This window comes from Carassius gibelio, chromosome B23, assembly GCF_023724105.1.
Source record: "Carassius gibelio isolate Cgi1373 ecotype wild population from Czech Republic chromosome B23, carGib1.2-hapl.c, whole genome shotgun sequence".
Classification (NCBI taxonomy): Eukaryota; Metazoa; Chordata; class Actinopteri; order Cypriniformes; family Cyprinidae; genus Carassius; species Carassius gibelio.
In genome coordinates, this window is record NC_068418.1 from 27,914,159 (window position 1) to 27,938,543 (window position 24,385).

The 24,385-nt window shown below is 39.1% G+C and overlaps 1 protein-coding gene across 1 annotated transcript in view; it reads left to right on the forward strand.

Moving 5' to 3' along the window:
- The first annotated feature begins 16,110 nt into the window (after positions 1-16,110).
- The window catches only part of LOC128011729 (uncharacterized), a 34,716-nt gene continuing 26,441 nt past the window's right edge, over positions 16,111-24,385 (forward strand). The window contains exon 1 of the mRNA XM_052594432.1: positions 16,111-24,357. Coding sequence (XP_052450392.1) covers positions 16,242-24,357 — 8,116 coding nt within the window. The 5' untranslated portion in view covers positions 16,111-16,241. The remainder of the gene's footprint in view (positions 24,358-24,385) is intronic.

Consider the following 24,385-nt stretch of genomic DNA (forward strand, 5'->3'; position numbering starts at 1 on the left):
TCCTGCCATCATGTCCTGACTTTTCTCTAGCCTAGAGGCAGGATCATGACAGACCCGTGTTTTGTGTACAAGAACATGGCCTTGTCTTTGGGCCATGTGCTTGTGTTGTCTCGTTCCCTTGCCCCGCCCCCCTTGTTATCCTAGTCTTGTCGTGATTGTCCTATCTGTGCCACCTGTCGTGTCTTAATTGTTCCCCTATTTAGATCTCCTAGTGTGCTCTGTCTTTCGTCGGTTCATTGTTTCCTCAAACTGTTCCACTGAGATTGTTCCACATTTGTGATTGTTCCTACATGTGATTGTTTACCATATCGTGAGTGTCTCTATTTGTTCCTGAAAAAGTATTTGTATTACCGTGAGTGTTTGTTTATAGTAAGTGTTTAGAGTCCTTGTTATCTGGTCAGCCCAGTCCTGTTTAGTTATTTAGTCTTTACCCTATTCAGTGTTTTTCCCCCTCGTGGGTTTTGTTTTTTCCCCTTTTTGTAAATAAACCCTTCGTGTTGAGAATCCTGTCTGCACTTGAGTTCCTCCCTTACCAAACCCTGACACCAGAGGATTTTGGAGCACTTTATGCTTTCGTCAACTGACAAGCTCTATGGAGATGCTGATTTCCTCTTCCAGTAGGACTTTAGCACCTGTCCACGGTGCCAAAACAACTTCCAAGTGGTTTGATGATCATGATATTACAGGGCTTGATTGGCCAGCCAACTCACCTGACCTGAACCTTACAGATAATCTATTGGGTATTGTGAAGAGGAAGATAGGTAACATCTGACATACAAGACAGAGAAGTTGAACGCTGCTATCATGCAACCTTGGCTGCATTAACGCCTCAGCATTGCCACAGGCTTATCGCCCCCATGCCACACTGCACTGAAGCAGTCATTCATACAAAAGGAGTACATAATTAATCCAAAATGATAGGAAAAATTTCCATTTTTTGTCACAAAAGGTAGACAAAGTTTTAAAATAGATCCTTAAATCCTTTTGAAATTGTTAGAGTGATGTATGTCCCACCTACTGTCACATATCAAGATGAAAGTGTGTGCACATGCCGTCGCTGCTCTCTCTCCCATCAGAAAAGTGTTTTTGCAATTTTTGTCTTTGCAGTGAGCCGCTGAGACTGTTGTGCAGTGAGTCGCACGTGAGACTGTTGTGTTTTTGTGTTCACGGAAACATGGCTCAGCAACAGCATAGCAGACTGTGCTATTCATCTTGACCAGCTAACATGCTATCGAACGCACAGAGTTCTCGTCAAGGGAAGTAAGACTCGTGGGGGGTGGGCTTTGTGTTTACATCATGCGCAGTGTGGCTATGCTTTTGTGGACTGCGAACACTGCTTACCCCTGGTGGAGTTTATGATCATTAAGTCCCGGCCGTTCTATCTACCTTGGGAATATACAGCCATACTGCTTGTTGCTGTATACATCCCTCCCAGCTCCAACAACAGCAACAGGAATTAGGCACTGAATGAACCGTACCAGCACATCAGTGAGCAGCAGACACCACACCCTGATGCTTTTCTCATCTTAGCTGGGGATTTCAACCATGCAGACTTCAAGAGTGTTTTCCCAAAAATACAAGTTGTTTGAACACCACTGACTGGAATGTGTTTAAGATGGCTTCCACATACATGTAAAACGAGATTAGATTAGATTAGATTGAAATTTATTGTCATTGCTCATGTAAGGTACAAGGCAATGAAATGCAGTTAGCATCTAACCAGAAGTGCAATAAGCAGTAAGTACAGAATATGCAAGGTCTACAATATATAAAATACCTATACAGATAAGGCAATATTGTGGACATAATTTACAGATTTTAAATATTATCAGCATGAAATACAGATAGGTGTACTATAAACATATTATACAGATGGATTATGCAAAAGTGTATGTACACTATAGGCAGAACTATGAACATATGAACATTATTTACACTAGTGCTTGCTTCCGGCTTCGCAACTGTTCAGACGTTCCTGCTTACTGCTCTGTGCTTTGCTTCTTATTTCTATACTTTTCCCTGATTTTTCTAAGATTTTTACTTCAGCAGGTCAGCACAGTGCTCTAATCAACAGATTTTTGGCACAAACGTTAAAACTAAAATCTCTTTGGGACTGGAATAATACTACAAAAAGAAGACTCTGCCCCCCACTGCCAGCAGCTTAGATTCCGGAGACGGGAAAACAACTGCCTACATTCAACAAATATGTTTTCACGGTTGCTTGGGCTGAACACATGGCTACAAAGATCTTGTAATATAAAAGGAGTAAATTTCATCGACAACTTCAATCTTTTCTGGGGCCATAGACAACTGTTTAAACCAGATGGCCTCCACCCTAACAAACTTGGTGCAAGAGTGTTTAAGGACAATATCTACTTCTCCCTTCGTCATCCTTCAGCAGAGTGTGTCAATCCATTCAGCACACACACCCGGTCCAAGTCATTGTGTGGTTGACATATCCCACAAGGACACTGATAACACCATGCAGCCAAAACAATCACTGCTGATAGACACTATCCCTGCTGAGCCATGCCCACAGAGCTCCTCACAGACTGACTGTGATGTATCAAAACAGCTACAAGATTCACCACCCAAGTACGACTTTCTGGAAAACATCCAGGGAAGCCAGGACAACACATCACAGCCACCGGAAACACCAGAGACACAGCCCATTTCACCAGACACATTATCACTCTCTCCAGCATCTCCACTTCTGTGCTTCCCACAGAAAATGGAGGAATTGGTGTGTGTTGGGACTAAACTCTCTCACTCATTTGCTGCTAGCCCGCAGATATCAACAAAAAAACGGCGGGCCCCCCAACCACCAAAGCCTGTGGGCCCTGTTCCTATGAGAGCTCTCCGACCGCTGCCACAACGCCAGGGCCCAAACCCTCTATCTGCTGAAGGTGAACCAAAAACAACTGAAAACAGCTCTCAGTGATATGTGTCGGGTCCCCGCTATAATAACAGCAACATTCACAAATGCTTACAGAACAAGCGGGAACCCAGTGTGCCTTCTCTATAGCTTAGCTGTAGCTTTCTCTATTTCAGTTTTATCACGTGATAGAAAGTCTAAGACCTTCTCAAGCCGAAGGGCAAACTCATCTAATCTGCGGCCTATTATGCATCAAACCGGATCAAACAACCGCAGTAAGAATATTTCATCAAGCACGGTGAGTAATGGCTTCTCCTACAATTGTTATTTGCACCTCTTGCCACATGTACAGTTTATCTATCTCTGTCGCTGATGAGGGATTCACATGTGATAAATGCAGGGAAACAGTTAGGCTGACAGAGAAGATTTCAGAATTAGAGACACGCATCCAAACTTTAATTGAGGACAGTAAGAATGTTAGGGCTCTAGATACGGCTTTGGATGCGTCTAGCTCAGGGATTCCTGTACATTGTCCGGTTCCAGCAGAGCCCCTGCAGCAGGGCAACTGGGTGACGGTGAGGCAGCGTAGTCGTGGGTCAAAACACCGCTCTTCTGTTCCGATCAAAACATTAAACAGGTTCTCCCCACTCAGTGATGCACCCACTGAGAAACCTGATGAAAGTGCTCTAGTTATTGGCGATTCTATTGTACGGAACGTGAATATAGAGACACCAGCCACCATAGTCAAATGTTTACCAGGAGCCAGAGCGCCTGACATCTTGGCAAATTTAAAAGTGCTGGCTAATGCTAAACGTAAATACAGTAAGATTGTTATTCATGCCGGCGCTAATGATGTTCGCCAGTCGGAGATCACTAAAAATAACTTTAAAGAGGTGTGTGAACTTGCAAGCACGATGTCAGACACTGTAATATGCTCTGGTCCCCTCCCTGCTTACCGTGGTGACGAGATGCATAGCAGATTGTCATCACTCAATGGCTGGATGTCTAAGTGGTGCCCACAGAATAACATAGGTTATATAGACAATTGGACGAGCTTTTGGGGCAGACCTGACCTGTTTAAAAGAGATGGTCTTCATCCCTCCTGGGGTGGCGCCACTCTTCTGTCTAGAAATATGGCAAATAGTCTTAGTGTTTATACTTGACTAACTGGGGCCCAGGTCAGGAAGCAGACAGACTGGCTAAACCGACCGTCTGCTAGCTGCCTCCCGTCACAGAGGTCAGTTAATTCTCAGCACATAGAGACTCTTTCACCTAGATATCACACTATAGAGACTGTGTCTGTTCCACGAACTAGAAAATACAAAAAACGTCCAAACCAAGTTAAGGTTAACAATTTAATTGAGGTTCAACAAATAAAAAACAAATGCAATATGGATAAACAAATGATAAAGATTGGCTTATTGAATATCAGATCCATTTCTACGAAAACACTTTTTGTAAATAATATGATAACTGATCATAATATAGATGTGCTCTGCTTGACAGAAACCTGGCTAAAACCTGATGATTACATTATTTTAAATGAGTCCACCCCCCAAGATTATTGTTATAAACACGAGCCGCGTCTAAAAGGCAAAGGGGGAGGAGTTGCTTCAATTTATAATAATGTTTTCAGGATTTCTCAGAGGGCAGGCTTCAAGTATAACTTGTTTGAAGTAATGGTGCTTCATATAACATTATCCAGAGAAACCAATGTTAATGATAAATCCCCTGTTATGTTTGTACTGGCTACTGTATACAGGCCACCAGGGCCCCATACAGACTTTATTAAAGAGTTTGGTGATTTTACATCCGAGTTAGTTCTGGCTGCAGATAAAGTCTTAATAGTTGGTGATTTTAATATCCATGTCGATAATGAAAAAGATGCATTGGGATCAGCATTTATAGACATTCTGAACTCTATTGGTGTTAGACAACACGTTTCAGGACCTACTCATTGTCGAAATCATACTCTAGATTTAATACTGTCACATGGAATTGATGTTGATAGTGTTGAAATTATTCAGCCAAGTGATGATATCTCAGATCATTATTTAGTTCTGTGTAAACTTCATATAGCCAAAATTGTAAATTCTACTTCTTGTTACAAGTATCGAAGAACCATCACTTCTACCACAAAAGACTGCTTTTTAAGTTATCTTCCTGATGTATCCGAATTCCTTAGCATATCCAAAACCTCAGAACAACTTGATGATGTAACAGAAACTATGGACTCTCTCTTTTGTAGCACTTTAAATACAGTTGCTCCTTTACGCTTAAGAAAGGTTAAGGAAAACAGTTTGACACCATGGTATAATGAGCATACTCGCACCCTAAAGAGAGCAGCCCGAAAAATGGAGCGCAGCTGGAGGAAAACAAAACTAGAGGTATTTCGTATTGCTTGGCGGGAAAGTAGCATATCCTACAGAAAGGCATTAAAAACTGCTAGATCTGATTACTTTTCTTCTCTTTTAGAAGAAAACAAACATAACCCCAGGTATTTATTCAATACAGTGGCTAAATTAACGAAAAATAAAGCCTCAACAAGTGTTGACATTTCCCAACACCACAGCAGTAATGACTTTATGAACTACTTTACTTCTAAAATCGATACTATTAGAGATAAAATTGCAACCATTCAGCCGTCAGCTACAGTTTCGCATCAGACAGTGCACTATAGACCCCCTGAGGAACAGTTCCACTCATTCTCTACTATAGGAGAGGAAGAATTGTATAAACTTGTTAAATCATCTAAACTTACAACATGTATGTTAGACCCTATACCATCTAAGCTCTTAAAAGAGGTGCTTCCAGAAGTCATAGGTCCTCTTCTGACTATTATTAATTCCTCATTGTCATTAGGATATGTCCCCAAAACCTTCAAACTGGCTGTTATTAAGCCTCTCATAAAAAAGCCACAACTTGACCCCAGAGAACTAGTTAATTATAGACCAATCTCGAATCTCCCTTTTCTGTCCAAGATACTAGAAAAGGTGGTATCCTCACAATTATATTCCTTCTTAGAGAAAAATGGTATATGTGAGGATTTCCAGTCAGGATTTAGACCGTATCATAGTACTGAAACTGCTCTCCTTAGAGTTACAAATGATCTGCTCTTATCATCTGATCGTGGGTGTATCTCTCTATTAGTTTTATTGGATCTTAGTGCTGCGTTTGACACAATTGACCACAACATTCTTTTGCATAGACTTGAACACTTTTTTGGCATCAGTGGAAGTGCATTAGCATGGTTTAAATCGTACTTATATGACCGCCATCAGTTCGTAGCAGTGAATGAAGATGTATCATATCGATCACAAGTGCAGTATGGAGTACCTCAAGGCTCAGTTCTAGGGCCGCTACTCTTCACGCTTTATATGTTACCCTTGGGAGATATCATCAGGAAACATGGTGTTAGCTTTCACTGTTATGCTGATGATACGCAGCTCTATATTTCCTCGCAGCCCGGTGAAACACACCAATTTGAAAAACTAATGGAATGCATAGTCAATATAAAAAATTGGATGACGAGTAATTTCTTACTGCTAAATTCAGAAAAAACAGAGGTGTTAATCATAGGGCCTAAAAACTCTACTTGTAATAACCTAGAACACTGTCTAAGACTTGATGGTTGCTCTGTCAATTCTTCGTCATCAGTTAGGAACCTAGGTGTGCTACTTGATCGCAATCTTTCCTTAGAAAGCCACGTTTCTAGCATTTGTAAAACTGCATTTTTCCATCTCAAAAATATATCTAAATTACGGCCTATGCTCTCAATGTCAAATGCAGAAATGTTAATCCATGCATTTATGACTTCAAGGTTAGACTATTGTAATGCTTTATTGGGTGGTTGTTCTGCACGCTTGGTAAACAAACTACAGCTAGTCCAAAATGCAGCAGCAAGAGTTCTTACTAGAACCAGGAAGTATGACCATATTAGCCCGGTCCTGTCAACGCTGCACTGGCTCCCTATCAAACATCGTATAGATTTTAAAATATTGTTTATTACTTATAAAGCCCTGAATGGTTTAGCACCTCAGTATTTGAATGAGCTCCTTTTACATTATACTCCTCTACGTCCGCTACGTTCTCAAAACTCAGGCAATTTGATAATACCTAGAATATCAAAATCAACTGCGGGCGGCAGATCCTTTTCCTATTTGGCGCCTAAACTCTGGAATAACCTACCTAACATTGTTCGGGAGGCAGACACACTCTTGCAGTTTAAATCTAGATTAAAGACCCATCTCTTTAACCTGGCATACACATAACATACTAATATGCTTTTAATATCCAAATCCATTAAAAGGATTTTTAGGCTGCATTAATTAGGTAAACTGGAACCGGAACACTTCACATAACACTGTACTTTCTACATCATTAGAAGAATGGCATCTACGCTAATATTTGTCTGTTTCTCTCTTGTTCCGAGGTCACCGTAGCCACCAGATCCAGTCTGTGTCCAGATCAGAGGGTCACTGCAGTCACCCGGATCCAGTACGTATCCGGACCAGATGGTGGATCAGCACCTAGAAAGGACCTCTACATCCCTGAAAGACAGCGGAGACCAGGACAACTAGAGCCCAGATACAGATCCCCTGTAAAGACCTTGTCTCAGAGGAGCACCAGGACAAGACCACAGGAAACAGATGATTCTTCTGCACAATCTGACTTTGCTGCAGCCTGGAATTGAACTACTGGTTTCGTCTGGTCAGAGGAGAACTGGCCCCCCAACTGAGCCTGGTTTCTCCCAAGGTTTTTTTCTCCATTCTGTCACCGATGGAGTTTCGGTTCCTTGCCGCTGTCGCCTCTGGCTTGCTTAGTTGGGGTCACTTCATCTACAGCGATATCATTGACTTGATTGCAAATTAAAACAGACACTATTTCAACTGAACAGAGATGACATCACTGAATTCAATGATGAACTGCCTTTAACTATCATTTTGCATTATTGAGACACTGTTTTCAAAATGAATGTTGTTCAGTGCTTTGGCGCAATGTATTTTGTTTAAAGCACTATATAAATAAAGGTGATTTATTGATTGATCAAACTAAGATTGATGTAGAGACACAAAGCACTGCCATCAAGTTGGCACTTTTAAACATTCACTCACAAAAAACAAAAAACAAATCATTTCTAATCAGTGACTTTATAACCACAAACAAATGAAACATGGCTAGAAGATACCTGCATTGCAACAGTCCTTAATGAAGCAGTCCCTCTTAACTTCACTTACATGAGTGTTTGCAGGACTGTTAGGAGAGGTGGGGCGTGATTATATTTGAGCGTGCGCGATTTCTAAATTGCTTTATAGCACGATTTTCCACGGCCCTGACCTCCTGCAGTATGCTATCCAATCCAATCAGAAATATAGCTGCAAGCAGCGATACCGGGGCCAAGCCCTGAAGGGCTGTAGCCAGAGCAACGAGCGGGACGAAGCAAAACGGCCGAAACGGTACGCATGTCAGGACAACGGATCGGTTCAGAATTAGAGAAGTTTGAAATTGAACAGAACTTTAGAAGAGAAAGACCAAAAACATATTTTTGATTCAAGGCATACACACTCAGGAAATGCAAAGGCTTGGACAGAAGCAACATTAACTGCCCTTGATCCGAACCCATGAACTCAGACACAACATTAACTGTCCTGGATTCGAACCCACGACCTCAGAAGCTCAGAACCAGCGGCTTAACACACTGCACCACTGAGTCTTTACACATCCAGTGAGCTACAGAAGAAAGGTTAAGGTGTGAGGATGAGGTCACTAAAGAAAGTTGCCTAGCATTTTAAGGTAGTTTAGTCAATCCTGGCAAAATTTACATCCATAGATTCGGCATGACCCGAGGAATAGAAAGACACCAAGATCATGATTTTCCAACTAATTGTTCAAAAGTTATAAGCAGAAATGTCAGTCTTTGGTATCTCACGACCCATAGGTGGCACTGTTCCCAACTTTGGGATATATTCTCAGATAATAGTGGTGATGAACTGTAGCGAGTTTTGTGGCAATTGATCAAAGTACGGCCGAGATATAGCCTCTCATACAATTTCAGTTTAACACTGTTGACTTCAGAGCATCATAACTCTTTTTTTGACCAGTAGGTCGAAAAATTCCGTTCAGTCATTTCCGTGCGGCTCGGTCCAAAGATCGTCTGAGGAAATTTTGAGAAGAATTGGGCCACATTTGAAGGAGGAGTAGCGAAAAAACGGAATACTGTACTTTTCTTAATGGCCTTCACTGTAATGGCAGGAATTTTAATGTACACTATTCAATGTGATCAGCGTGAAGAGAGGAATCAGGTGTACTAAGTTTTATCTTGATAGAAGAAGTTGTTCAAAAGTTATAAGGAAAAATGTGCATTTATGCTATCTCATGACCCATAGGTGGCGCTGTGCCCGAATTCGACATGAACCCTCAGATCATGATGTTGATGAAGTGTATCAAGTTTAGTTTCGATTGATCAATGTTTGGCCGAGATACAGCCTCTGAACCGATTTTGGGTCGACCTCGTTATGTTCACAATTTAATAACTTTTGAACAAAGACGAATATCAAAAATCTGTTCAGTCATTTCTGTGCGGCTCGGTCCGAATATCGTCTGTGGTCAATTTCAGAAAAATCAAACCACTTTTGAAGGAGGAGTAGCGTTTAAACTGAAACACTTAATTAGCTTAATAGCAATTACTGTAATGGGTGGAGACTTAATGTAAGGTATAGATCGTATTGTCCATGAAGAGAGTAATCGTGTGTACTAAGTCGTATCTGGAAAGACCAAAGGGTTCAGGAGTTATTAAAGTTTAAAAACTGAATTTTTGAACTGGTGGTGGCGCTGTAGAGTTGGTCCCAGAGACCCCAAAATTGGTCAGATCACTATTGGTGACCATCTCTAGAAGTGTGCCAAATTTCATCATTTTCCCATGTTCCCTTCATAGGGCAGGCATAGTGATCGATTGTTTTTGCTCGAAAATTCTACCAAAAACAATCGCTATTAAAGCTGCAAGCAGCCTTTCTGGGGCCAAGCCCTTATTGCTCTTTGGCTTTTAAGGGTTTTTCAAGCAACTTTTTCAGCACTTTTTACAGAACAGATAGATTCAGAATTACAGATAAGGTGAAATCAGAAGGTCTGATGAGAACGAACGCAGAATGAAGTTACAAAAACACACTTATTTTTGATCCCATTTTAAGAAACTTTAGTACAGGTCTTACCCATGTAATAAAGGAATTGAAATGACAACTTTACACCCAATTTTAAACTTTTCCCATACAGGTTTCGAACCCTCAACTGGAATGGTTCAGGATTCATGATATGGGGTCTAGCAACTTGCGCCACTCAGAGGACATTAAGGACTTAAAAAGTAGAGGCTTCAGCGAAAGAATAAGTATACAAAATCATGTTAACTAAAAATCTAAATGGCGGACACATGGTTCATTCAGAATGTGTGAGAAAACAGGTTTCCAATTAAATGGGAAGGAGTAATGCGAGTATTATCTAGGTAATAATCCAAGTGACAATTCACAGCTTTATAAATGTTGAGAGAAAGAGTCAAATATCGATTTATCTGGGTTATAGGTAAGTCAGAATGTATCAGTACTGAAGGTTAATAGTTCAGTGCTTATAGTAGTAAATATTTTTTATTGTAACAGTTAAAAGTTCATTGTACTGCTGAAACAATTGAATTAACAAGACAATGTATCTAGAATGTGGAAATCACAGTCTTTGGGTCAACTGCACGTCACTTACAACAGTAACATGTGGTTGGCCAACACATTGCGGTTCCTGAGTTCTTGGTTGGGAACAAAAAAAAAAAATAGAATCTTGTTTAACCATTTTTGTGCAGCTCATTTATAATTTGACTTAAATTATACACTAGATGTTTAGACCAGTAATGGAAATTTTATAGGGGACTAAAATTAAAGTCCAGGTCATACAAAAAGAGGATTAGTTAGAGTTTCAAAACAAAAAATTAAAGCAATATAAATGGAAGTACAGGTACAAAAAGAGAGGACAAAAGCTAGTGTTGTATTGCATTTATTTAGAAGGAAATACATTTGGGTGAAAAAAGGAACAATCAAAAGTAAAATACTGATAAAGAAAGCATCTTGTATAGTTGCAAAACTTAAACATTTATTCAAGTAGAAGAAAGCTTCACAATTAAATCATATTTTTACAGCAACGTATATTTCCATTACAAATTTTAGCAACTAGATATGGGGGGGAAAATAAACATTTTAACCATTGAAAAGTAAACCCCTATAGTATTTTTTTTTACAAGAAAATACAAGTTATACAGGTTGTATAAATTTATCACAAGTCTATGTATCACACTTTGTTTTTTTACATGAATGTTTGGTTTCGGTTACAGGTCTTTTTTGTGGCATGAAAAGTGCAGCAGGTTCTTGTGACGATTCGGTTTCTACAGTTTGAAGAAACTGTTCATCGTTTGAATGTTTGGTTTCTTTTACTGCAGTTTTTTGCGGGATAAAAAGTGCAGCAGGTTCTGGTGACAATTGAGTTTCTTCAATGTGAAGAAGCTCCTCATCAGTATCGTCGTTGGGTGTTTCTTGCATTTGTAGAACCTGCATGTTTTGTGTAAATGTTACTGTTAAACTTTTCATGGCCAGGAACATCTGTTCGATGTCCTGTGCATCGGTTTTGCCCAGGTCAAGTAGTGGTGTTAAAAATCTCTTCAAAATGGAATTTGACATGGTTAAAGAGAGCTCAGTTTTGTTCTCTTTAAATTCCAAAATGCCACCAAGTTTTGTGACGTAAGCGGTGCCACTCCTTAACATTTTGCACTTTGTGCAGCGGTGGAAAGCACATTGTGGAGCAAAATCTTGTTGAAGAGTAGCACACTTCGGGCAGTGTTTACTGATGTTAATTTGCACACCTTGTAAAGCAGAGGTGATGTTTTTGTGAGGAGAAATTTCATCCTCAGACATTTGATGAAGTGGTCCAGTAGAAATTTGAATTTTTAAAGGTGTAATTGTTGTGTGTCTGGTTGATTGTAAGAAGGTTTTTTGTTGATACCTTTTTGTCATCAGGTTCGTAAAGTTATATGAATTTCCTTGATAGACCTCACTAATGAAGTTGTCCCACAAGGCAATTTGAATTCCTCCGGTTTCATCAGTTATCCAACAGTTCATTACCTCTGCTTCAGTATTGTTAAAAAACACATTTTTAACAGACTCTATCTTTGTTACTTTGGCTTTTAGTGTGGGGATCTGTACACAGAGTGCAAGAGTGAAAATCAACAGTCATGCAATTTGTTTTCAATGTACTTCAAGTTTTAGTTTGTATGGAAAAATGTTGTGCAACTTACATGATGCTGTGCATCTAGGGTTTTCATTTCGGCAATGGTGGAGGGGTGTGGTTGCTTTGGGGGTTTATGGGGGAATGGTACTTGAGTCACTTCGAGTGTTGTAGAGCTGGTACTCTGGATGTCATATTTTGTGTCATTGCTGTCTGGAAAACGAAAGAAACATTTTTAAAAATTAGATGATGAGGAGGCACATGTGCAATCACTTACATTTTACTTAAAACACCGTGTAATTTTTGTTTAAAATACTGAGAATAACAACAAATAAAGCATTGTAAATTCTGACCATGTCACAAAAGTAAATCGAAACTGTATACAAATATATACTTGCCTCACAGACAAGAGAAATTAATGGAAAGTTTGAAGTGTCGACTTTCGAATCATTTCATGTTTTTTAATCTTAAACACTTTCAGATTATGTAATCTGCATGAAAAATTCTCTTGTTTTCTCAAGACACATTAATTATTGTTTGCCGGTGCACCACAGCAAGCTTTATGTGTTTGAGCACTGATTAGTTGAGATATATATATATATATATATATGCTTATGATTTATATAAATTTTGTGCTATCTGTTGACTAATTGGACTAAGTGAAGAATTGCTAGTTGACTAGAAAAATCAAGGGCAATCAAAAAAAAAAAAAAGTAACTTATGGTAAGACATCTAAAAATTACTACAGATAAAAAGTGGAGTAAAATATACAAGGCATACTTACTTGGAACTTTCTTTGCATTCATGAGTTTGATTGCGGAGCAGTTCCTTGCAGCATTGTTCCATGAGGTTTGTTGATTACACTGAAAGATGACTGTGTGGTGGTATGTGTCCCTGTCAGTTTGTAGTGAAGCGGTGAAGTATTTGCTATTAATTTTAGATAGTTTTATGGGTGATACAGAATGCACGTATCCTGAAATTGAGTCTGGAAGTTGGTTCATTTTTCTCTCAATTTTGTTTTTCAATATTTCTGTTCTTACAGTGGAAAAAATCTAATGGAATCCTTCGCAGGATACTCTGGTATTTAACATAATTCACAATTGATTGGGAATGTACCATTACTAATTAGTTGGTTCATAGTTAATTAATTGGAGTGTGTCATTCGTTGATGTTGATTTTAAGTTTATTAGTTGATTAAGGTCTTTAGTGGTAAGTTGTGGATAGATTCATACTTGTAAGTTAATTGGCTTGTTTGTCAATACACTACATTTGATTTTTGCCTGTTATCTATTTGTGGTATAGGCAGGTAAAAATAATACACTGATTTATGTATAGTTTTCTATAGATATCTATAAGTATTGTGAAATAAAGAAAAATGACAATGATATTTTATGGAATTAATTCTTTATTCATTTTAGTAAATATAACTTTTGTGTGGTAAACATGGAAAAGTTGAGTGACATGTATAGCAATGATACTGGTATGATGAAATTGTCTGTTAAGTCTGTGTTACTGCTGTTGTTGATATTATCACTGGCTTGTATTATATTTAGCCTATGTGCAGCAAATTTAGATGCCAGCCAAAGGAGGATGGCTTGCCCCTGCTGAGTCTGGTTCCTCCCAAGGTTTCTCTCTATCTCAGTCTGCTGGTGCTCCTTTTCACTAATTGAGGGAGTTTTTCCTTGCCATTGTTGCCTTCTGGCTTGCTCACTGGGGTATTAAGGCACAATATTTTCAATGTATCTGTGTAAAGTGTTTCTAAAGAATAATAAATACATGATGAAATAAAATATACTTTTGTCCTTGCTGTCATGAACTTCCATGTATTCCAATGTCTTTTTTGTTTACTGATGTACGTTAGATGTTCGAAGTAGAATTTTAGTGTTGTAAAACAATTAATATATATTTATCTGGGTTATAGGTAATTCAGAATGTATCAGTACTGAAAGTTAATAGTTTAGTGTTTATAGTAGTATATATTTTTATTGTAACAATTAAAAGTTCATTGTAGTGCTGAAACAATTGAATTAACAAGACAATGTATTTGGAATGTGGAAATTGCAGTCTTTAGGTCAGCTGCATGTAGCCAGAGCAACGAGCGGGACAATGCAAAATGCCCAAAATGGAATTTAAGTCAGGACAACAGATCAACCATTCAGTCAATGCATTTTAAATGGGCTGCAGCGGAGAGGTTAAGGTGTAAGAAGCAAAAAGCATTAGACCACATGCTAACTAATTAATCAAGCTGCACCTGGTCTTAATTTGGCAGTATATCAGGGAAAGAGCATGTTCTGCTCAGTTTATCTGTTTTTCTACAGCAGGTACGTTTGTTTTAAAGGTGTCTGTTTATTGATTATTCTTAATTGCTTTGATTGTGGATAATTTGATGAAATATTTAGTATGTTCATTTTGTTTGTTGTTTGTAATGACCATGTGTTCAAAATGGCAACTCCTTTCAAGTGTTTTCTCTTTACTTTAATTAGTTGTCTTATGCTAGTCTATTGTTTGATTTGTAATGCAATTCTGGAGTTTATTGGAAGGTTGTTTAATGTTAGGAATTTTGTGTGTGTGTTTTGGTAAAGTGATGCACAAGAATTTACTAATTCTGATTCAGATTGTTTGCAAATTATTTAAACAAAGTAATTTAGTCTTTGTAGTCTACACTATATTTTCTTGAAAATTATGTTGGTAATTGGTAAAGTTTAATAAAGAGTTTATTATTAACAGTTTCTTTTTTTTTTGTGTGTGTGTGTGAAATGTGTAAATTGAATCTATGCTAAACAATGCTTCTTTTTATGTGTGCTGGTAAATTGACAAGAGTGTGAGTTGAGGTAACATTTATAATTCTTGTAGATGTAAAAACAAAATTGAATGTACTTTTTAAATGTATGTTATGTAACTTATCACTCTTTTTTGCATGTGCTGGTACACTGGTAAAAGAGTTGAGGTATTTCAAACTTTTTGAACTTTATTCAAATGTATTTAGAATATACTGCTGAAGTAAATGTTTAACAAAGCATGGCTGACAAGTGTAACTTTTTCTTTTATGCGTGGTGGTGCACTGGTTAAAGACTGCGAGCTGAGGTAAGGCAATTCTTTGTAACCATTAAAAATGAATTTGGAATGTACTGCTGAACTGTTTTTTATTATTGTAAAATGAAGCATGGCTGACAAGTATAACTTTTTTCTTTTATGCATGGTGATGCACTGGTTAAAGACTGCGAGCTGAGGTAAGGCAACTTTTGTAACCATTAAAAACAATTTAGAACAGTGCTGAAGTAAGTGTTTAATTGTATAACAAAGCATGGCTGACAAGTATACCTTTTTTTTCTTTAATGTGTGGTGGTGCACTGGTTAAAGACTGAGTTGTGTGAGTTGAGGTAAGGCAATGTTTTGTAACCATTTAAAAAAGAATTTGGAATGTACTGTGAAGTAAATGTATAACAAAGCATGGCTGACAAGTAAACCTTTTTTTCTTTTATGCATGGTCATGCACTGGTTAAAGACTACAAGCTGAGGTAAGGCAACTTTTGTAACCATTAAAAACAATTTAGAACAGTGCTGAAGTAAGTGTTTAATTGTATAACAAAGCATGGCTGACAAGTATACCTTTTTTTTCTTTAATGTGTGGTGGTGCACTGGTTAAAGACTGAGTTGTGTGAGTTGAGGTAAGGCAACTTTTATAACCATTAAAAACTATTTAGAACAGTGCTGAAGTAAGTGTTTAATTGTATAACAAAGCATGGCTGGCAAGTATACCTTTTCTTTCATTTGGGGTGGCACATTGGTTAAAGACGGAGTTGAGGTAAGTCAAACTTTTTGAACATTTAGAATATACTGCTTAAGTACATTTAAATGTATAACAACGCATAGCTAAAAATTGTACCTTTTTTCTTTTATGTGTGGTGGTGCACTGGTAATAGACTGCTTTGGCTATCGTCAAGAGAGTCGTTTGGCTATCGTCAAGAGAGTCGTTTGGCTATCGTCAAGAGAGTCGTTTGGCTATCGTCAAGAGAGTCGTTTGGCTATCGTCAAGAGAGTCGTTTGGCTATCGTCAAGAGAGTCGTTTGGCTATCGTCAAGAGAGTCGTTTGGCTATCGTCAAGAGAGTCGGCATGCCGCGACCGAAGAAGAGGGCAACGATAGCCAAACGGCTTTATGCTCAGAGACGTGCAAATACAGAGGTTACGCTGAATCCTCTTAAAAAAAATGAGGCATTGCTGTCACCAAAAGCTGGCAGCATTGAAAACCCTTGCAAACTGGCATCAGTAAATGCATCAGAAAACATTGCAAACTCGCATCTGTTAAATACGCAATCCCTTGCAATCCCTTGCAATCCCTTGCAAACCCTTGAAAACCCTTGCAAACCCTTGAAAACCCTTGAAAACCCTTGCAAACCCCTTGCAACCCCTTGCAAACCCTTGACAACCCTTGAAAACTCTTGCAAACCCTTGAAAACCCTTGAAAACCCTTGCAAACTCGTATCCGTAAACCTTGCAAACTTGCATCTGTCAAATACGCAAACCCTTGCAAACCCTTGCAAACCCTTGAAAACCCTTGAAAACTTTCCACAGAAATCAGTGCAGAAAGTTTCTCTCGGTCAAGCAGTTGGCAGCAGTTTTCCACGACCTTCTGGTAAAGCCCTTTACAGTGAAGTTGTAAAACGCTCTTCCAAGGTATGTGAATCGGTCAAGACTGAGGTAAGGACATATGATTTTCAAGTAGACTCAGGCAAGGTCAGTCGACCCCAGATGAGGTACCCAATGAAAAGCAAATCAAAACCCATGCAATCTGAACAAAACATTCCTGCAAGTTCCCATGAAAGTGCTTTGGGTGTTTGTTCTGATTTTCCACAGAAACCCATGCTAAAAGGATCTTTTGATCAAGCTGATTCCCGCTTTGGAAATTCACGCAACAGGCAGTGTGGAGCCATCAGTTTGACGGCGGTGTTGAAAAGCAAGCTGAAGAATGTGCTGATGTGGTCAACACCAGATCTGGATGGTGTCTTGGTTGCAGGAACACGCCTCTATGAGTATCTGAAAAAACATGGTAACATAAAAGACAGACAAGTCAAGGGTAGGAATTACATTGCAGTCCATGAATTACCGAGGAGACACATGTTGGGTAATACTACATTTTCCATTGAGTACACTCCTTCTCTGACTGGTTTTGTTAATGTCAATGAGTACCACGAGTATGACCAAGCCATAAGCAGTGTAGCCATGCCACTTGATGTAGCCCTTCAGCAAACTCTACTTAGTGCTGATGCTTTCTTGTTAACCATTTGTGCCAACACATCTGCAGTTATTAAGCAGGGGTCATGGTATGCAGTCGTTGACTCTCATGCCATCAGGACAGACACAAGTTGTGTGGTTTATCACAGTACCATAGAGTCTCTGTACAACTATATCAATGAGATGGCACAGTTGTTTGGGGAACCTGAGCCACCATTTGAGATAACTGGAGTTTTGGTTCATGCAGATGCAGAATTGTCTGATCCGCTTCAAGAAGCAGGCAGCAGCAGTTTCCCATGCTCTTCCGGTAAAGCCCTCTTAAAACGCACAGCAAAGGTACGTGAATCTGTGAAGACTGAGCCAAAGACCCCTGATTATCCAGTACCTGTGGATGAACTTGCAGACGTGAGAAACCCTAACCTTCCAACGCAGACAGCCTCTGTGTTGCCAAGGAAAGGTAAAAGATTGAGGAAAGAAAAGCACATTGAGCTGTCAGGTAAACGGGTTACAAAATCACATGCTGAAACTGTTGTAACCGATGACTTGATGATCACTGATGTTTCAGTTCCAGATGTCTTTTTTTCTCCCTTAACACATAATGATAAGCAAGCTTTATGTGAGCTCATACAAATGTCCAATGATAACAGTGACCATAATGTCATAAACTTTGGTCCCATATCAGCTCCGTGTCAGACAAAGACCATTAAACCAGACGGCAACTGTTTTTTCAGATCATTGGCACATGTGATATGTGGAAGTGAGGAGAAACACTTGAAGGTTCGCCGTGCAGTTGTGAAACATCTTAAGATGAATACTCCGCTGTTTGAGAGGTACGTGAGAAGTGAGTATTCTTCAGCAGAGGATTATCTGACACGATCTAGAATGTTTTATTCTGGCTCATGGGTAACCGAAATTGACATATTTGTTGCGGCCGATCTTTTCAAAACCACAATAATGACTTTTAATGACGGCCGATGGAATGCGCACAAACCTAACGGAGAGGTATCCACTCAGAATGCAATTTATCTGAAACACTGTAACCGTAATCATTATGAAGTTGTGACGTGTGTTAAGCACAGGGATCGAGATTCTGTTTGTGCAGGAGCATGTGGAAATGTGGTCTCAAATGAGGTCAGCAAACCATGTCTGCGTAAGAGAAAGGTAAGCGATGCTGCAGAATGTTGTCTGACCAAAAGGCATCGGGAGAGATATCGCAATGACAGGGAGTACAGACAAAAAAAGCTGAAGTACGAGAAGTCAAAGTATGGTAACGACCCTGAGTACAGACAGAACAAAATTGAGCATGCCAAAACAAAATATTGTGATGACATGGTTTACAGGGGGAAAAAAATTGAGTATGCCAAAACAAAATATTGTGATGACATGGTTTACAGGGGGAAAAAAATTGAGTCTGCCAAAACAAAATATTGTGATGACATGGTTTACAGGGGGAAAAAAATTGAGTCTGCCAAAACAAAATATTGTGATGACATGGTTTACAGGGGGAAAAAAATTGAATATGCCAAAACAAAATATAGTAGAGATGGATATTACCGAGAGAGAAAAAAGGGAATTCTTCGTGATGAATATAAAAAAAATGTTGATGTTCGTTTATCAAAGTGTGAACGTTCTAAGGTCAAGTACTTGAGTAATGTTCAGTTCCAAAAGCGTGTTTGCCAGTATTCTCGATTGAAATATAAATATAATGTATCTTTTCAGGCAAATGTATGCGAGTATTCAAAGAAAAAATATCTGCAAAACCTGGCCTTCAAAAGAACAGTGCGTGAGTATTCTGTGATGAAATACCATAAAGATGTGAACTTCCGTGCACGTACAATACAAAAAGGTTGTGAAAGGTATGCAAAAAAGAAGGAACGACAAGACATTGATGTTGCTATTGATCATTTTAGACAAGAAATTAACAGTGGTCCAGAGTTTGTGTGCTGTGTTTGTCACCGTTTGCTTTTCAGAAAGCAGGTTGTTGAATGTAGAAGACAATGTTATGAAGACAAAGGTGTAAAAGTTGCTGCTTTGGGGAGAAGATGCATCACAACCAGGTATGTTCATGTCTGTGATCAAAAGTGTGAAGGATCTTCTGCTCATTCCTCAGGATGCAAATTATGGATCTGTCTTACGTGCCATCGAAAAATCCTTTGTGGACAACTGCCCGAAGAGAGCGTTGCAAACAACATGCATTTGGTGGATGTTCCAAATCAACTGAAATGCCTCAACTCTTTGGAACAACATCTCATTGCACGTAACATTCCTTTTATGAAATTACTGTGTCTTCCTCGTGGTAAACAACATGGATGCCATGGTCCTGTAGTGTGCGTCCCAGTAAATGCCACAGATGTGTCCAATATCCTTCCACGGAATGAATGTGACGACAAGATGATAAGGATCAAACTGAAACGCAAGTTAACCTACAAAGGGCATTATGAGTATAAGTATGTACACACTGATCGTGTTCGAAATGCTCTGAAATATTTAATCCAGTTCAATAAGTGGTTCAGTGATGTGGAGATTAATCGGCAGTGGATCAACTCTTTGAATGAACCAGAAGAAAATGTTGTAGATGAAATGGAGCAACAAGATGTAGTTGAAAAGATTGATGACGAAAATAACCTTGATGAACAGCAAGAGGAAGACCTTACCTACATCAAAGAGCAAAGTGGTCTTTTGTCAGATACATCATTGCAACCTGTGGACATCGGTTCAGAAGTAATTGATCAGCATTTCCAGGATGTATTAAATCTGGCACCTGCTGAAGGTAACAGTCCTGTTAGTTTGTTATCCGATAGGTCTAACGAAGCAAAATGTTTCCCTGTTCTGTATCCAACTGGTGGTCCAACATTTCATGATAAGAGGGAGGTAAAAATAACATTGTCGAGATACTTGAATGCAAGAATCCTCAATGCGGATGGACGTTTTGCACGAAGCACAGACTTCATTTTCTATGCACAGTATCTGTCTGAGATTGATCAAGTTGTATCCAATGTTTCAATCGCTTTGCGCAAAGGATCTGAGAAGAGTTTGTTGACCGAAGTGACATCAGATGTGCTAACGAATCCAGACTCGTTATCTAAAATCTTGAATTTTGATGAAGGATACAAGTTTTTGAGACCAATCCGTGGAACACCTCCATATTGGCAGTCTACTCAAAAGGACCTTTTTGCACTTGTACGACAGCTAGGTATTCCGACTTTCTTTGCATCCTTTAGTTCTGCGGATCTCAGATGGCCAGAAATGATTAGTACCATAATCAAACAAGAAGGGAAAAATCTGAAAGCAGATGAACTTGACTGGTCTGAAAAATGTGGATTGATTAGACGAAACCCAGTGACTGCTGCAAGAATGTTTGATCATAGATGGCATTGTTTTCTGAGAGATGTAATCATGTCTTCAGCTCAACCGATCGGCAAGATAGTAGATTACTTTTATCGTGTAGAGTTTCAACAGCGTGGATCTCCTCATGTTCACTGTCTGTTTTGGGTTGAAAATGCCCCAACGTTAAATGAAGACAATGAAGAAAACGATGGTTTGGTTGCTAGTTTCATTGATCGGTACATCACTTGTGAGACCCCAAGCGAGGATGAAACTGATCTGTTTGAGATTGTCAACTGTGTTCAGAAGCACAGTGTCAGACATTCAAAGACATGTCGTAAGAAAAAGACAGTTTGCAGATTTAATTTTCCACGACCCCCATCAAGCCGTACCTTTATTACAAGAGGTGGTAGTCGAGACGATTTGAAAAGCTGTGATGGAAAAGATACTGCACGTACAGTTTTAGAAAAAGTGAAAAAGGCTTTAACAGCTTCTGATATGGATTATGACTCTACTGATGCATTTTTTGAGTCCATTGGTATTAACCAAGCTCTCTTTGAGAAAGTGTATGCGCAGTGTTCCAAAAAGAAATCCGTTGTCCTTAAAAGAAGTCCGAAAGACGTCTGGGTGAACCAGTATAATAAACATTTACTGCGTGCCTGGCAAGGCAACATGGATATCCAGTACGTCACTGATGCTTACTCCGTAGTGGTTTACATTATCAGTTACATCACAAAAGCAGAACAAGAAATGGGATTGTTGCTGCAACGTGCGCAAAATGAAGCCATGAATGGAAACCTTGAAGCGAGATCATCACTGAAGATGCTTGGCAGTGTATATCTTCACAACAGAGAAGTTTCTGCTCAAGAGGCTGTGTATCGTCTGACCGGTATGCACTTGAAGGAATGTTCTCGTAAAGTCCAGTTTATTCCAATTGGATTGAATCCTGTAAAGATGAGTTTGCCTCTTCGTGTCATCAAAAACAAAGTTGATCAGTCTGGTGAAGAAGCTAGCTTTTGGATGACTAGTCTGGTTGACCGATACAAGAATAGGCCAAACACAGAAGAGTTTGAGACCCAATGTCTTGCAAGTTTTTGCTCTGAAAACAGGATCTTGTCAAAATCGGAGGTTTCTTCACAAAAAAAGTCTTCTGAAGACAAGGTGATCAAGCTTAACAACGACTGCGGTTATATGATGAAGAGAACTCGAACTGACCCTGCTGTTGTTCGATATCCGAGATTTTCTCCCAAAAAAGATCCAGAAAAGTACTTTCATTCATTGTTGCAACTTTTCTTGCCACATTATGAAGATTATCAGCTCAAGCCTGAGAGTTTTACCACTTATGAGGAATTCTACAACAGTGGTGCTGTGAAATGTGGGAGAAATGTGACTCAAGTCAAATGTATTGTTGATGCTAATCGAGCACTCTTTGAAAAGGAAAGTGACAAAATTGATCGAGCTCAACAGCTTTTGGAGCAAGGTGTTGATTTGGAAGATGCTTGGGCTGCGTTATGTCCTGAAACTGAAAAGGAACGTCACGAATGCTTAGAACTAAGGAAGAGTAATACAATTCCTGATGAAGATGATTCTGAGTGTTCTATTCCAGATCTTGTAACGAACCCTCGAACTCCATACAGTATTGAAACCAATCAGGCTGGAATGTCTAGGGAAGAGGCATTATGTTTACTGCGATCATTAAATGCACAACAATCTGCAATCTTTTACAAAGTACGGAAATGGTGTTTAGAGAAATTTCTTGGTGAAAACCCTGAACCATTTCACTTGTTTGTCACTGGTGGAGCAGGCACAGGCAAGAGTCATTTAATCAAAGCGATCTACTATGAATCCTCCAGACTTTTATCTCAGCTGTCCGAAAACCCTGATGATAGAAGTGTGATTTTAACTGCGTCAACCGGAGTGGCCAGTTTTCAAATTGGTGCTTCTACAATCCATAATACCTTTTCCATAGGTGCCAATGTCAAACTGCCATATCAGCCCCTAAGTGATGACAAAATCAATTCACTGCGTGCAAAACTTGGAGGTTTGCAGATTCTGATCATTGATGAGGTGTCTATGGTTGACCATCACCTTTTGTCTTATGTTCATGGTAGATTGAGACAAATTAAGCAAACTGGTGACTACTCAATTTTTGGAAGAGTCAGTTTGGTCTGTGTTGGTGATTTTTATCAGCTACCGCCAGTCAAGGGAATTCCCCTGTACGTTGATCCAAAAGGAGTGAATCTTTGGGATACCAACTTTGAAATTGCTGAACTAACACAAGTTGTCAGGCAACAAGATGCATCTTTTGCTGAAATGTTAAATCGTCTGAGAGTTCATAAAAAGAACGAAACTCTAAGCCCAAATGACATCAACATGTTGAAGCAACGTGAAACTGGTGAAGAATGCGATGCTATTCATATATTCCCTACAAATGCTCAGGTTGATGAGTACAATATACAGAAACTTAATGAGCGTTGTCCTGAGGCAATCACTATTCACGCTAGAGACTTTGCTAGAAATCCACAAACTGGAAGAATAGAAAGGAAAGTTGGATTTCATGCAAAAGTTTTCAACTCTTGTTTGGAAAAATGTGTTTCCTTGGGTGTTGGTGCCAGAGTAATGCTTAGGAAAAATGTTGATGTTTCTGATGGACTTGTCAATGGAGCCTGTGGCACAGTTGTCCACATAAGCAGAAAACAAAGACGTGATGATGATGAAGATGATGACTTCCCATCAGCTATCCATGTTGAATTTGATGATCCAAATGTTGGTAAAGTTCAGAGATCGAAGCTGCGACAGAAATTTTCTCCAAATTCGACTGTTATTGAAGTGGAAGAAGATCAAGTCTCAAACGATGGTGGTTTAAGACGTCAGTTTCCACTTAAATTGGCATGGGCATGCACCGTTCATAAAGTGCAAGGACTCACAGTAGATCAAGCGGTCGTCTCACTTGACAAGGTATTTTCTCCGGGACAAGCATATGTTGCACTGAGTCGTGTGAGAACCCTCGATGGACTAATAATTAATAACTTCAAAGACTCTGTCATATATTGTAATGAGAAAATTGACTCCTCTATGAAAAACATGCCCCGACTTGCTTTAGAAAATTACAGTTTTGTAAAGACACCTGGCGTGTTTACAATTGCTCTTCATAATGTACAAAGTCTTCGAGCTCATGTTCAAGATCTTCAAGTTCACAGACAGATAATGAATGCAGATTGCATCTGTTTAACTGAAACGTGGCTAAAAGTTGAAGACCAAGTACAGATTCCAGGATTTGTTTTTAAGAGCAATCCAAGAGCTAAATGTTATGACAACAGTACTCCACTTTTCACTGATTTAAAACTACAAAGAGGAGGTGGAGTTGGACTATTCTGTTGTGAAAGCATTCATTTTAATGTCAGGGTTCCAGAACCTTGTAACTTGGAATGTCTATACTTTGCAGTTCCACATCTAAGTTTGAATGCTGCTTTGCTGTACAGACCTAATTCATATCCACTTAATCTGTTTCGACAAAATATGTTGCATGTTATTGATGAGCTGGAGAAACAGTCAGGAAAGAAAGTGATTATGGGAGACTTCAATGAGGACATCTTGACATCATCTACAATTGGTACACTAATGGAACTACATGGATACAGTCAACATGTGCAACACCCTACCACTGAAAAAGGTACACTGATAGACCATGTCTATGTTAA